This window comes from Phalacrocorax carbo, chromosome 2 (genome assembly GCF_963921805.1).
Source record: "Phalacrocorax carbo chromosome 2, bPhaCar2.1, whole genome shotgun sequence".
NCBI lineage: Eukaryota > Metazoa > Chordata > Aves > Suliformes > Phalacrocoracidae > Phalacrocorax > Phalacrocorax carbo.
The window spans coordinates 2,132,923-2,144,301 of record NC_087514.1 but is presented as its reverse complement, the minus strand read 5'-3'; the positions used below and the strand labels follow the sequence as shown (position 1 = coordinate 2,144,301).

At 50.7% G+C, this 11,379-nt stretch overlaps 1 protein-coding gene across 1 annotated transcript; it reads right to left on the bottom strand.

Moving 5' to 3' along the window:
• Positions 1–3,584: 3,584 nt before the first annotated feature.
• LOC104044407 (lymphocyte antigen 6E) lies at positions 3,585–9,931 on the bottom strand. Its single transcript, XM_064441992.1, has 3 exons — positions 9,779–9,931; positions 5,543–5,662; positions 3,585–4,409 (listed from the first exon to the last, which is right to left on the bottom strand). The coding sequence occupies exons 1-3, from the start codon at positions 9,828–9,830 to the stop codon at positions 4,201–4,203; spliced, it is 381 nt and encodes a 126-aa protein (XP_064298062.1). The 5' UTR covers positions 9,831–9,931; the 3' UTR covers positions 3,585–4,200.
• Between the last annotated feature and the right edge of the window lie 1,448 nt (positions 9,932–11,379).

The window sequence follows — 11,379 nt, the reverse complement described above, 5'->3', positions numbered from 1 at the left end:
CTTGGCTCCCTACTCACGATTTCATGTGTTAATGGTTCCTCTCTGACTTTTGGGATCTGGGCTTCAAAGCATCTCTACCAGGTCTGGAAAAAGCCAGTAGATGGCAGGACCGACCCAGGGCTTCCCTTCCCTGTGCACCATGGACACTCTCAAAATGGAAAATGGGGTGTGTCTATCCTCATTCCAGTTTCATACTCAGACAGCAGCTTTCCAGGGGCGAAATAACTCCTCCAAGATCAAGGAAGGATTCAGAGCCATCTTCATCCCAAACAGCTGAGACCCGCAGCACCTCACCACTGGGGAGGACAGTGAAAGCACAGCCCAGCTTCAGGGTGCAAAAGCACTGGGATTACAGGAACAAGGGGCTTGTGATTGGTCCCTAAGCCTCCAAGCATCCAGATGTGCACCACATCTGCCTTTCCCAGGGACAGGAGAGCATGGATGCCTATACCTCATTCCAGCATGGAGGCACAGCCACCCGGACCAGAGCTACCAGGCTTCCTACAGGGGCGGTGGGACCACGGCCCACCAAATAGTGTCTCTGGGACAAATAAGACATAACTTGAGTAAATTAACACCAAGCAAGGACATTGTTTGAATAACGATGTGGATCCTTTGAGTCATGATTAAGCAACTGCCCTTATTTGTTCTGGCTGTTTGTGCAAGGGCGTCACATCAGGTTTGTGTTTTCCACATGAAGAAATCTTACCCTTTTGCAAAAAAAAAAAATAAATCTCAAAAACAGTTGGAAGAACTTCGTTCATCTTTAAGTCCTCCTTTTCAGCAAACAGCAAACCCAGTGAAGCTGGGTGGAAAGGGCTGGTGCTGCAGTAAGCTTTGAGCATGTATCAACAACACCCAAAAATGAGAGCCCTTGCGACGTTGGCGTAGTGGTAGAGTGGTAGATGGCAGCAGCTGCCATTGAAATACAGCCATTTCCAGGACGGAAGCACAGAAACCATTTTCTCATTAGCGTGCTCCAAAATGGGCAGGTATTTGACTTAAGCTCTTCCTATTTTCCAGTGAAAACTGTTCCAGGACATTTTATACTTGCACGGAGCAAAGCTGCCTTCCCTCGTAACCTCTCGTCTCGTCAGAAAAGATGAAGATGTGAGTTTTCTGCTGAGATTTCAATCTCTAATTCCACAGTCCAAGTAAACACATTCAAAGCACTTAAGGGCTGTTTTACTGTGGCCCTCAAGTTCCAAATCAGGCATTTGAGTTAACAAGCCACCACTTTTAATGTTCTATAAATGCTGGGTTCTTGCTATTTATTTTCTTCGTATTATTAATGTTTTTAATTACTACAGCTGCACATTTTCAGGCCTTTCACTCCTGGGCTTTACTACATCTGGGGTTCTCACAAGATTTCTGGTGCTGGGGACTTGGGGGCAAAAAAACCCCCTCTATAGTAAGACCAGAAATTGTGAGAGCTGGCAGAACTGATCATATGATGCTTGGGATTAAACTGTTGAATAACATCTCTTGCATTTGACAAGCTGTCATACCCTCCCTCTCTCTCAAATACACATATATCTATCAAAGAGATCTTTGTCACATGCATTTGAAAGGAAAAACTGCAAATATCTCTTCTTCCATATCCTAAGCATATAGGAATATAGCACGAGGGGGACAGAAAGACAAGAAGAGAGCGAAGAGGAAAAAACATACCTCCATACGCAATTTATTAATCATCTATAGGCTCAAGAACACGTGCAAAGTGACCTTCAGATCTGTCCCCTGGCAATACCATTAATATAACTTGTTATTTGTATAGGGTAAGTAGCCTGCTGAACGTTCTGCCTGCCAGCCCTTGCTCCCTTGCATAACTGAGTCCTCGGCATGAGCAAACTCTGAAACGCAGAGACAGGAAGGAGATGGCCGTCGGAGGAGGAGACCCGGTCTCATGACCCTGCTCACAGCCTTAGCCCGTGGCATTGCCCGGTGCAGCGTCCTCCAGAGCCTTGCAAAGGCAAGAACGGGCATTAGGACACAGTTATGCTGATGGCTTTTAAGTTTAGCTTTTTTGCTCACAGCAGAGGTGTTGTGAGGGGTAATGGAGTCCAAAACCAAGACACCTTTTACCAGGTGGCCAGAAAAGAGTTACAGCCCCATCACTTGCAAGGTAGAGTACTCTGGGTGCCGCCTTGGTCTCACTAAAACATCTACTCACAGCAAGTGGCGAGGAACAAATTAACCCTGCAAACAAGGTTTCTAACCCTCTTGGGAGGCAGGCTCAGGCACAGGGAAGCTAGGGAGTATTTACCCCATTTCTAATATTTTTTTCCCCCAATTTTCCCTGTGCTATACATGCATAGCAGAGTTTCGTGGTGCACCTCGAGCCCTGTGGTCCCAGCAGGTCCCAGCAGGCGAGGGAGGATGCATTAACCAAGGGAAGGCACATCTGAGGAGCAAGGAGACAAAGGTTGCATTCTCACCAAACTCATCACCTAATTGCGGGTCATGTCCCAACGACCAGTTCCTCCTGTTGTAAAGGCTGTCATTAGCATCTGTGTCATTTTAATTAAAAGATGGGGAGAAGGAGGAGGAAAAAACATGTAACCGCTTTTGTTGCAAATATTTCTGTACATCTGCACACCACCTTTCAAAAGAAGTTGTTTATCACTCATTTACATGGGGATAGAGGTATGACTGTATAGTACGTGTAGCTTGAGTGGCTTTTGTTTGGTGACACAAAACAGAACCACGTACATGGAGGGCATGGCTAAAGAGTGCCAATGCTGCACCTGGTTTTTGCTCCTAGAAAAGAAAAAAAGCCCAGTGTACCTCTGATCAGTTAATGGAAGTGACAGCAAGCTTTCACCTGACAGCTTAAGGCTCAATTTTGACTTGTTTTGTATCTACCAGGTCCGCAGGTAGGCAAAGCAGGTAGGAAACCAGCAGGATGCAGAGATAGCAGGAGGACATGTCTCCCATGGGATGGCCGGGAACTTCCAGAAGCAATGCTGCCAAAAGACCTGGGAAGATCCTGGGATTTGAAGGACAGCAGGAATGGCAGGTTTGGTGGTGAAGTCACCTTCTGCAGTCCATGTGCACCATCAGCCAGGTATTGCACGTTGAACCTAGAGATCCGAGTATTGACATTCTTGCCTCTGACTTCACTAAATTTTGCAAACAGACTTGTTGCCCTGGAACATTTAGGTACTGATGTTATTGTCTATCACCATCACAAGTCCAAAGTGGGGACATCGAGGCATGAAGTCTTTGAAACATGCAGGCTAATTTTTAGAGGTCCTGTTCCCAGTGTGTTTGCTTCATTAGAGTAACGGGGTTGACTCAGACCCCAATAACTGGCATTTTTCATTAAAATGCACCTGGAAAACGCAATTCCCAAGAGAGGTGAAACAAGCTGGCCCATGGGCGTTTGTCAGAAAGGACAGGGATGGGGAGAAGATGGACTTGCTGCTCAGAGGTGAACTGGAAGGAACGCTGAGAAGAAGCACTCAAAAGCTGCTTGAGAGGGTAAAAGGACCTTGTGCCAGGCATAATATTTGGGTTTCTTCTAAGAGCGTTTCTAATCTCTCTGTCTGAAGCAAGGAAACACACACAGCACACGTCCCATCTCAGGTAACAACAGGAGCATGTTTATTCAGGTCTGGCACTTACAGAGCTTGGAGGGACAAGGTACACGTCATTTGTTTTCCAGAAAAGTCAGCCCAGGATCAGAAGAAACAAAATGATTTTATAAAAAGAGACTGCAGCTGCAGGGGCCAGGAATGTGTCTCCCTTTGGGTCATGCATTCCCAATGCCCGGACCGCCCATGTGCTGGGGGCACACCGATGCCAGGCACCTCCATGGAGGTGAGAGGCAGGAACGTCTGAACACTTGACCGGGTGGCGTGGTATCTGGGGTTAATCGGTTCTCGGCGAGTCCCAGCCTTGTTTTAACCAACCTTAGAAACGAGGGGTGGGAGGTATTAGGTATAAAAGCAGAAACCCTTCCAAAACAATCCACCTTTGACAAGGAGGTGTGAGAATGCAGTGGGGTATGTCCACAGGAGAACAGCTTGGCCAAACCGCCCAGGTCTCCAATGCTGGAAGAGCATAAAGTCTGGGAAACAACCACCTTGGAAGCCTGCTGAGAAGTAGAGGATCTCCTTGCAGACAGCGACAGAGAAGATATTGGCTAATTAGACCTGTGACAGCCCATGGAAGACGGCTCTTCCTTGGCCAGCCCCATCACTCGCGAGCCCTGAGGACGTAGATGAAGCTAACGAGGACCCCCAAGGCCAGGACCGCATAGCTGGCTTTCACGTTGCTGGAACCGCTGATGTTGCAGAGGAAGGAGTCGCAGCAGTAAACGGAGGCAGCCGCTATGCCGAGGTTAATCCCGGCACTGGGGCAAATGGGAGAGCATCCTTTGGAGATGGACTGGCCAGACCTGCCACCTGAATTGAGATTGGGGCAGGAGGAAAGGAGGAAAAGCAAAAAGGAGACAGGTTTATAATATTTCTTGGCTTTCTGATCACCTGTCCTGCAAAGGAAATAACAGCACTGAAATAGCAAAAGCACCACTGGTGGAACAAAGAGGATGAAGTCCTTCTCGGCGTCAGGCTGCAACAGCAATCTCAGCCAGCCCACATATCTCAAGGAACACCCACGACAACCTCCCACACAGCCTCTAAAGACCATGCAACACCCCAGGGACACCCCTCCTAGGCTGTCAGCCAAAGTTCCCCGCTATGGCTCCAGTGGAGAATCTTAAAAATCCTACTCAAGCTTGACCCTGGGACTCCTTGAGCGAGACAGGGAGCACAGGGCACACAGAGCACCAGGGAGGCACTCATGAGTGGAGGCTGCATTTTGAGCATCAGCTGTGAGAGAGGCACGGCACACATTTAGCAGCAGGAAATATGAAAACACTAGCACTGTGCTAAGAAAACAGGATTATAAAACCTCCGGGCCTCCATTTGTGCATGCACGACCTGCCCACGTTACGGACCGTGCAACTCAAGCAGGCAACACTCCTCCCTCCGGCAAGGGAGAGCAAGGCAAGCCAGGCTGGGTTCTGGTGTCTGCAACGGTGCCAGGAGACCTGCCAGAGCAGCCTGCTTCCTTAGGAGCTGCAGCCACGAAGTACAGACCCCGCCCCCCAGATTTTTCCTGGCACTTAGGGAGGAAACCTGCAAACCTCCCTTCCCAGGAATCCCACCTCATCCACGGAGGGGCTCAGGGATGGACAACCAGAACACAGGACAAAAGCACGAAGGGCAACCCTGGAGCTTTCCTACAAAGGAAGCCTGCAGCACCCTCCACGCTTTCACTTATTCATCAGCAACCTCCCCACCCCCACGCCAAAATTCCCCTCGGACTCACAGCGTCGATGCAGGCACATGGGCTTTAACGTGACTCCATTTGGCACCACATCCCTCATAAAATTCCCTTGGGATGGTCTGACACTCAGCTGCTAAGCAGAACTTTCCCCTTTTTCCAGCCAAAGGAAGGAAAGCCTTCCTGCAGCTCAGCAGGTGACCCAGGAGAGCAGCCAAGAGGGGCAGAAGAAGGTCCTGTCACCACTCACCGATTCCCACTCCGACATACGTCGTCACACAGTGCTTTTCATTGTCCCCACACTTGACAGGCTTCAGGCAGGCCCAGTTGGAGGATGCATCCGAGCACGAAAAGCAGATGAGCGTGTGGGCTGCAAGGGAAAGGCACAGCTCAGTTAGGGGCTGGTGAGGAGACCTCCCCGCTTGGCGGTCCCCATCTCTGACACATGGCATGGACCACATCTGGCCGCAGACACGTTTGCTATTCCATCTGTATCGATCTGCAATAGGCTTTTGCCCCCCAAAATTGCCCAAGTAAAGGGTTCAAGCATAAGTGCTACGTTTTGAGCTCTTGGCAGGATCAGCTGTCAGCTAAAGCCTCAATACAACCACAGGTCAGCCTGGCACTTTATTGCATGCTCCTCTTTGCACCAAGAGTGGGTTCAAGCTCCAGCTGCCAACTAGAAACTAAATAACAGAGAAAAGTTCAGGTCTACAGTCCGAAGCCGTAGATTTAGATTTATTTAGCTCAGCTACTGTGGACATTTGATGGGAAATGCTCCAGGCCTGACCATGGATTCAAACTTTCTGTGACCTGCCTTTGGCAGGAGGGCACAAAGCTCAGGCTACACTTGAGCTAGCACAAATGGTAGAAACAGCTTCTCAGCTAGAGCAAGCCCATCACAGCAGCGAGACCTGCAAGTCCTACCCAAGGAGTCATAGCACTATGAAAGCAGCATACACAACCAACCTTTTTAATGTGGAGCAGGAAGATAGCAAAAACAACATGCCTTCCTCCATGGCAGGTCCCTTAAAATGGTCTACCCTATACCAGCAGAATGGACTGCACCAGTTAGCTCCCATCCCTCATCCTTCAGATCTGCCCAAGAACAAGGAAAGATTGGAAAAATAGCATTCAGTGGTGGGAAATGATTGCAGAAGGAGCCTGGACCGTTGACTCAGCAGGGACATATGCACTTTGCAGTGGACAAATGATCTTCTCTGTATTTCACAAACAAAAACATCACATCCACACTGCAATTGTTGACCTACATATGCAGACAGATCAGGTCTGCTCCTAATGTTTCATAGGCTCTGATTTTTTGAGCACTCAGAAGGCAAGACCTTCCATGAGGCGCTGCCTTTCTCTCCTGTGTTTACAGGATGCAAAATGGAGCAGGGGCTGATTCAGGATGGGAAGTGCAAGGCAGCATCATTCCTCCTCCTAACTCTTTCAGCCCCACACCACCACTTCCTAGCGAAGGGAAGTCCGTGAAGCCCTGGGAGAGCTTGCTGAGGCTCAGCAGTCCCTGTCACGGAGTATTCAGAAGAACAAGTTGGACAAATATTGGTCATCAGCTGTCCTACTTTGCCATGGGACTGCATGACCTCCTGAGGTTCTTCTCAGTCCTGTTTCTCTCAGGAAAATAAAAGCTTTTTACAGGGAAATTGAGATAAAATAACAATTGTGCTCTGACAATTTACTTTTGAGCAGCCATGGCCAAGGCAGGGGAAGAAAACAAAACTATAATCTCAGGGAAAAGGATTAAAGTGGGTTAGTGGGAAATCCTGAATGTCACATCAGGACTGTGAGATGACTCTGCTTTGGAGACAAAGCCAACACCACAATCCCCTAAGCAAGAATTTCCTGGACTGTCTCATACACTCTGCAACCATCACCAGTCTGACAACGATCCTTGCAACAAAACAGAGTTATCTGAGCATGCCAACGCAGAAGCCACAACCTACACACAGCACCCAGGATTACAGGGCCACCAGTTGAGTCAAAAAACCCCAGGAGAGATTCATCAGTGGACCTTGCTTCTGGATCTAGGAGAGAGGGAGGAGGACGGAGCCAGCCATTGACCCTACAGGCTGTCATCATCCCTTGCTGAGCCCTCAGAAAATTTCCATGGGTGGCATTTTTGGCCCCATTGGCCAAAACTCAGCCTGGGACCTCAGAATGAAGCCCAGCTCTCTCCTGCTCCCTTGACCCCAGCATGCTTCTGCTCTCAAGTCTTAGGTGACCTCTCCCAAACCCTCCTCCTTGCAACCACCCTAAGGGCAAAGCGAGGAGGCAAACTGACTCACGCCATTTCACAGGAACCATCTGCAACCAGGAATGAAGTGGATTATAGGCTTCCTGTGGGCATTATGGTAGAACATATGTCTCCATATGCACCTGCTCACTATGGTGAATGCACGAGTCGACTGGTGCAGCGCTATTCATTAAGGCTTAGAGGTTCCAGATAGAAACACATCAGAAATATTTGTACGCGCACATAAAAGTGCCTTTAGGCATTAAATTCTCTGCCACATGACTAAATCTATGCTCTTATCACAGCACCTCCTACCTGTCCCCATGTTTCTCTTTTTCACACCTACATACCATCCTTTGTCTGAATATAGACTAAATTTTTTCCAGGAGAGGCATGTCTTTCAACATAGTTTAAGAGAGGAAATATGCAGCCATAACTAGTGCTACTTTCTGCCCCAGCAGACACATAACTAAATCACTGCAGAGTGAAGAGGGCAAGCAGGCTGAGTGTTTTAGACAAAAGGCACAAGATGGGTGCAGAATTATTTTACGCAGCTGGAGACAGACCAAAGAGTTGGCACTCAAGGCTACCAAAATAATAAATAGAAGAAAAAAAAAAAGCCCAAGACTGAACAATGCAACAGGGAAGCCTCATTTTCACCAACTAGAAAATGCAGAGTTCAAAATGCAGAGTTCTTCCGCGGAAAGAATTTACGTGTTTGTTTGCTTGCTGCTCAGCTCTTCTGAGGAACAAAGAGCTCCCAAAACAGAGTGGATCATTTGGGGGAATTCCTCAGATAAGAGGTTGAATCTATTCTTGCAAAGAGCACTATGGAGGAAAAAGAAAAAGAAAAAAGCCTTTAAAAGCCCGCTCTGAAGCTCAGCAGCGCCAGTGAAAAATGCTGTTGCTTCGGCAGCTCTTCCATTCGGTCTCTATGCCAAACGCTCTTTCCTTTTCCATTGCTCTTCAACAATACCCTTTTACACCACATGCCAGATCTTCAGGGCACTTTGAGCAGGGGGTAAAGCTTTTCTGCAAAAGACTTCTTGGATGTGCTGGAAGCGTTTAAGGATAAAGCTACCTGCAACAAACTCTTTTGCCCTGCTAAGAACTTACTTTAAAGCTTTCAGCTTTTTTTCTTTTTCTAGTTGGGGGGGGGGGAAAGTGAAACCCCTTTCTGCCTTGGCCTAGACAGCCCATCCTCCCAGCTGGAACTGAACACATGCCAGCTGGGTTCTGACGGAGACCCATGCTTGAACTGCCAGTTGCTTCCCAGACCCCACTGGGAGGGGGGCTCAGGAAGGGTAGCAAACAACTAGTTTCTTCTCACCGGTGTCCTGAGGAGACAAGGAGGGCCCATGTTTCCTAAGGAGGGGCTCAGAGGGCCCAGAACTCTCCTGTTTGCTCTTTGTTTGGCTTCTCCAAGCATCGACATATGGAAACAATATGGGGTTTTGCACAGCCCCGTGGAGTTCGGATAGTCAGAAATGGAGTCGTCGGGAAGGCGGGGATTGCAGACCCTGCGACTTCAACAACTTGCAGTTTAATACCCAGCAACAGGAAGCGCAGGTATCCTCCCCAGCTTCAACGGCAGCCCCAAGATCTGCTCCACAGGGCATGGTCCCTTGGGGGTCACCTCCCTACACGCTGGCCACTGTAGCCTGCCCCGAAGGATCCTGGGGGGGCAGCAGGAGCCAGGATCACAAGTGGCTCTGCCCAGACTTTGCTCTATCAGCCATTGCCAGGGCTGGGCTCCATCTCCCCTCCATCCTCCTTCCCCTCAGCTGCATCTCAGCCCGTCTCGGCGCCGTTATCCCGGCTCGCTGCGCCGTATGGGGGAGCGGAGCCGGCCCTGCTCTTTGTTCGAGCTGCAACTGGAAAAAGCTCCAAAATATCTAGATGGACAGCTGAAGATGCACACCTGTACACACAAGGGCAGAAGCCCTGAAGTTCCTGCTTCAAGAGGGACACTGCTGTGAGGCAGGTCTTGGAAAGACACCCCTCCACCTCCCCGCCAAACCCCGGCACGGCTCAGCTCTGTCTCCCCAGCCCCTCTGCAACCCTCACCCCACCCCCCTGCAAACCTCCAACTTCCAGAGCCCACCCCGAAAGACGCAGCACCACCACCTCCCGAATTTACTCCCAAACCCAGGGCCGGGGGGAGAGACTGGGGGGACCCTCGGGGAGAGGTGATGGTGGCCGGGAGGAGGGGGGATCGCCCCCCCTTACCTCTCTCCACGCACAGCACCGCAGCCAGCACAGCGAACAGGAGCGCCTTCATGGTGCGACAGCGGGGCCAGCGAGATGCGCAGGGCTGCCGGGCTGCGCGCAGGGCTGGCGGCAGGGCCGAGCGCCGGGGGTGGGGAAAGGCCACCCGCCCCGCCCAGCGGGCCGGCCCGCGCCGCGCGCCGCCTTCCCCCACCGCCTCCCCGGCACCGCCTAGTTTCGGTTCTCCGCTCCGGAGAGCGGGGGCCGGGAAGCGGGGGTTTGCGTCTCGGCGCGTCAACGCGTGGCCTGCTGAGGAGCGAGGAGACCTGCGGGAGCAGGGCCAGCTCTCCCCTGGCCCTGCCCCAAAGGCTTTTTCCATCCCCCTTTCTGGTCCCCTCTATTTCCCTAAGGGAAGAGACAGCAGGAGGGCTCCCTGCATGCCGGACCCCACTCCCATACAGCCCTCTTTAAGTGCAACCACCTGCATCTGTGATTCCCTTCACCCACGAGGGCCTGCTGAGTTCATGTCTCCCTCCCCTCCTCCATGCATCTTCGTTCACAGATTCCCTGAGCACACACCCACCCCCTCCATACATTCACACACGCACACCCTGTATGCACACATGCCCTGCATGTGCCAGCCCCAGTGTGCAGGGCTCCCTTCATGCATGGATCTGCTGCATGTAAGACCCCCTGCATGCACAAGCCCCCTGCATGCAAGACCCAAGCATGTAGGGCACCAATTTCCTGAGCTGTTTACCTAAAGGGGATTAGACATACAAGATTGGGAAGCTTGAAGGTAAAAGGCTGAGCGGCTGGGGTGCCATGGGTCAGCCTGGGCTGCTTGGCAAGATGAGTCTTCAGAGTTTAGGGCAGTCTGCCAGCAAGGTTTGTTGGAGTGTCCCAGGTTCAGTAGGCCTCACAGGAATAGCTAAGTTGTCTAGGAAATGATAAGCAGGGAAGGCATTGGGGGAGGAACCATGTGAAGTTGGCTGTCAAGGAAGCCTGGGAATGGAGGAGATGGCTGGTGAGCCAGCATGAAACAAGCAGGTTTGACAAACTGTGTAGCCACAGATGGGTTTAATTCTGCAGAATCAGCATTTCCTGGCAAATGTATCTGTCAGAAGAAATTCCAGCTCCTGCCTTGTCAGAATATTTAGAGTCACAGAATCACATAATCGTGGGGGTAGGAAGGCACCTGTGGAGATCATCTCTTCCAACCCCCTGCTGGAGCAGGCACCCCCAGAGCAGGGGCACAGGGCTGCGTCCAGGTGGGGGGTGAATGTCTCCAGGGAAGGGACCCCACAGCCTCTCTGGGCAGCCTGTGCCCCTGCTCTGGCACCCTCAAGGTAAAGCAGTTTTTCCTCATGTTTAAGTGGAACTTCCTGCATTCCAACTTGTGCCCGTTGACCCTTGTCCTGTCATTGGGCACCACTGAAAAGATTCCAGTCCCAAACTCTTGACACCCACCCTTTAGGTGTTTGTAAGCATTGATAAGATCCTCCTTCAGTCTTCTCTTCTCCAGGCTGAACAAACCCACGTCTCTCAGCCTTTCCTCATAAGAGAGGTGCTCCAGTCCCCTGATCATCTTGGCAGCTCTGCACTGGACTTGCTCAAGCAGT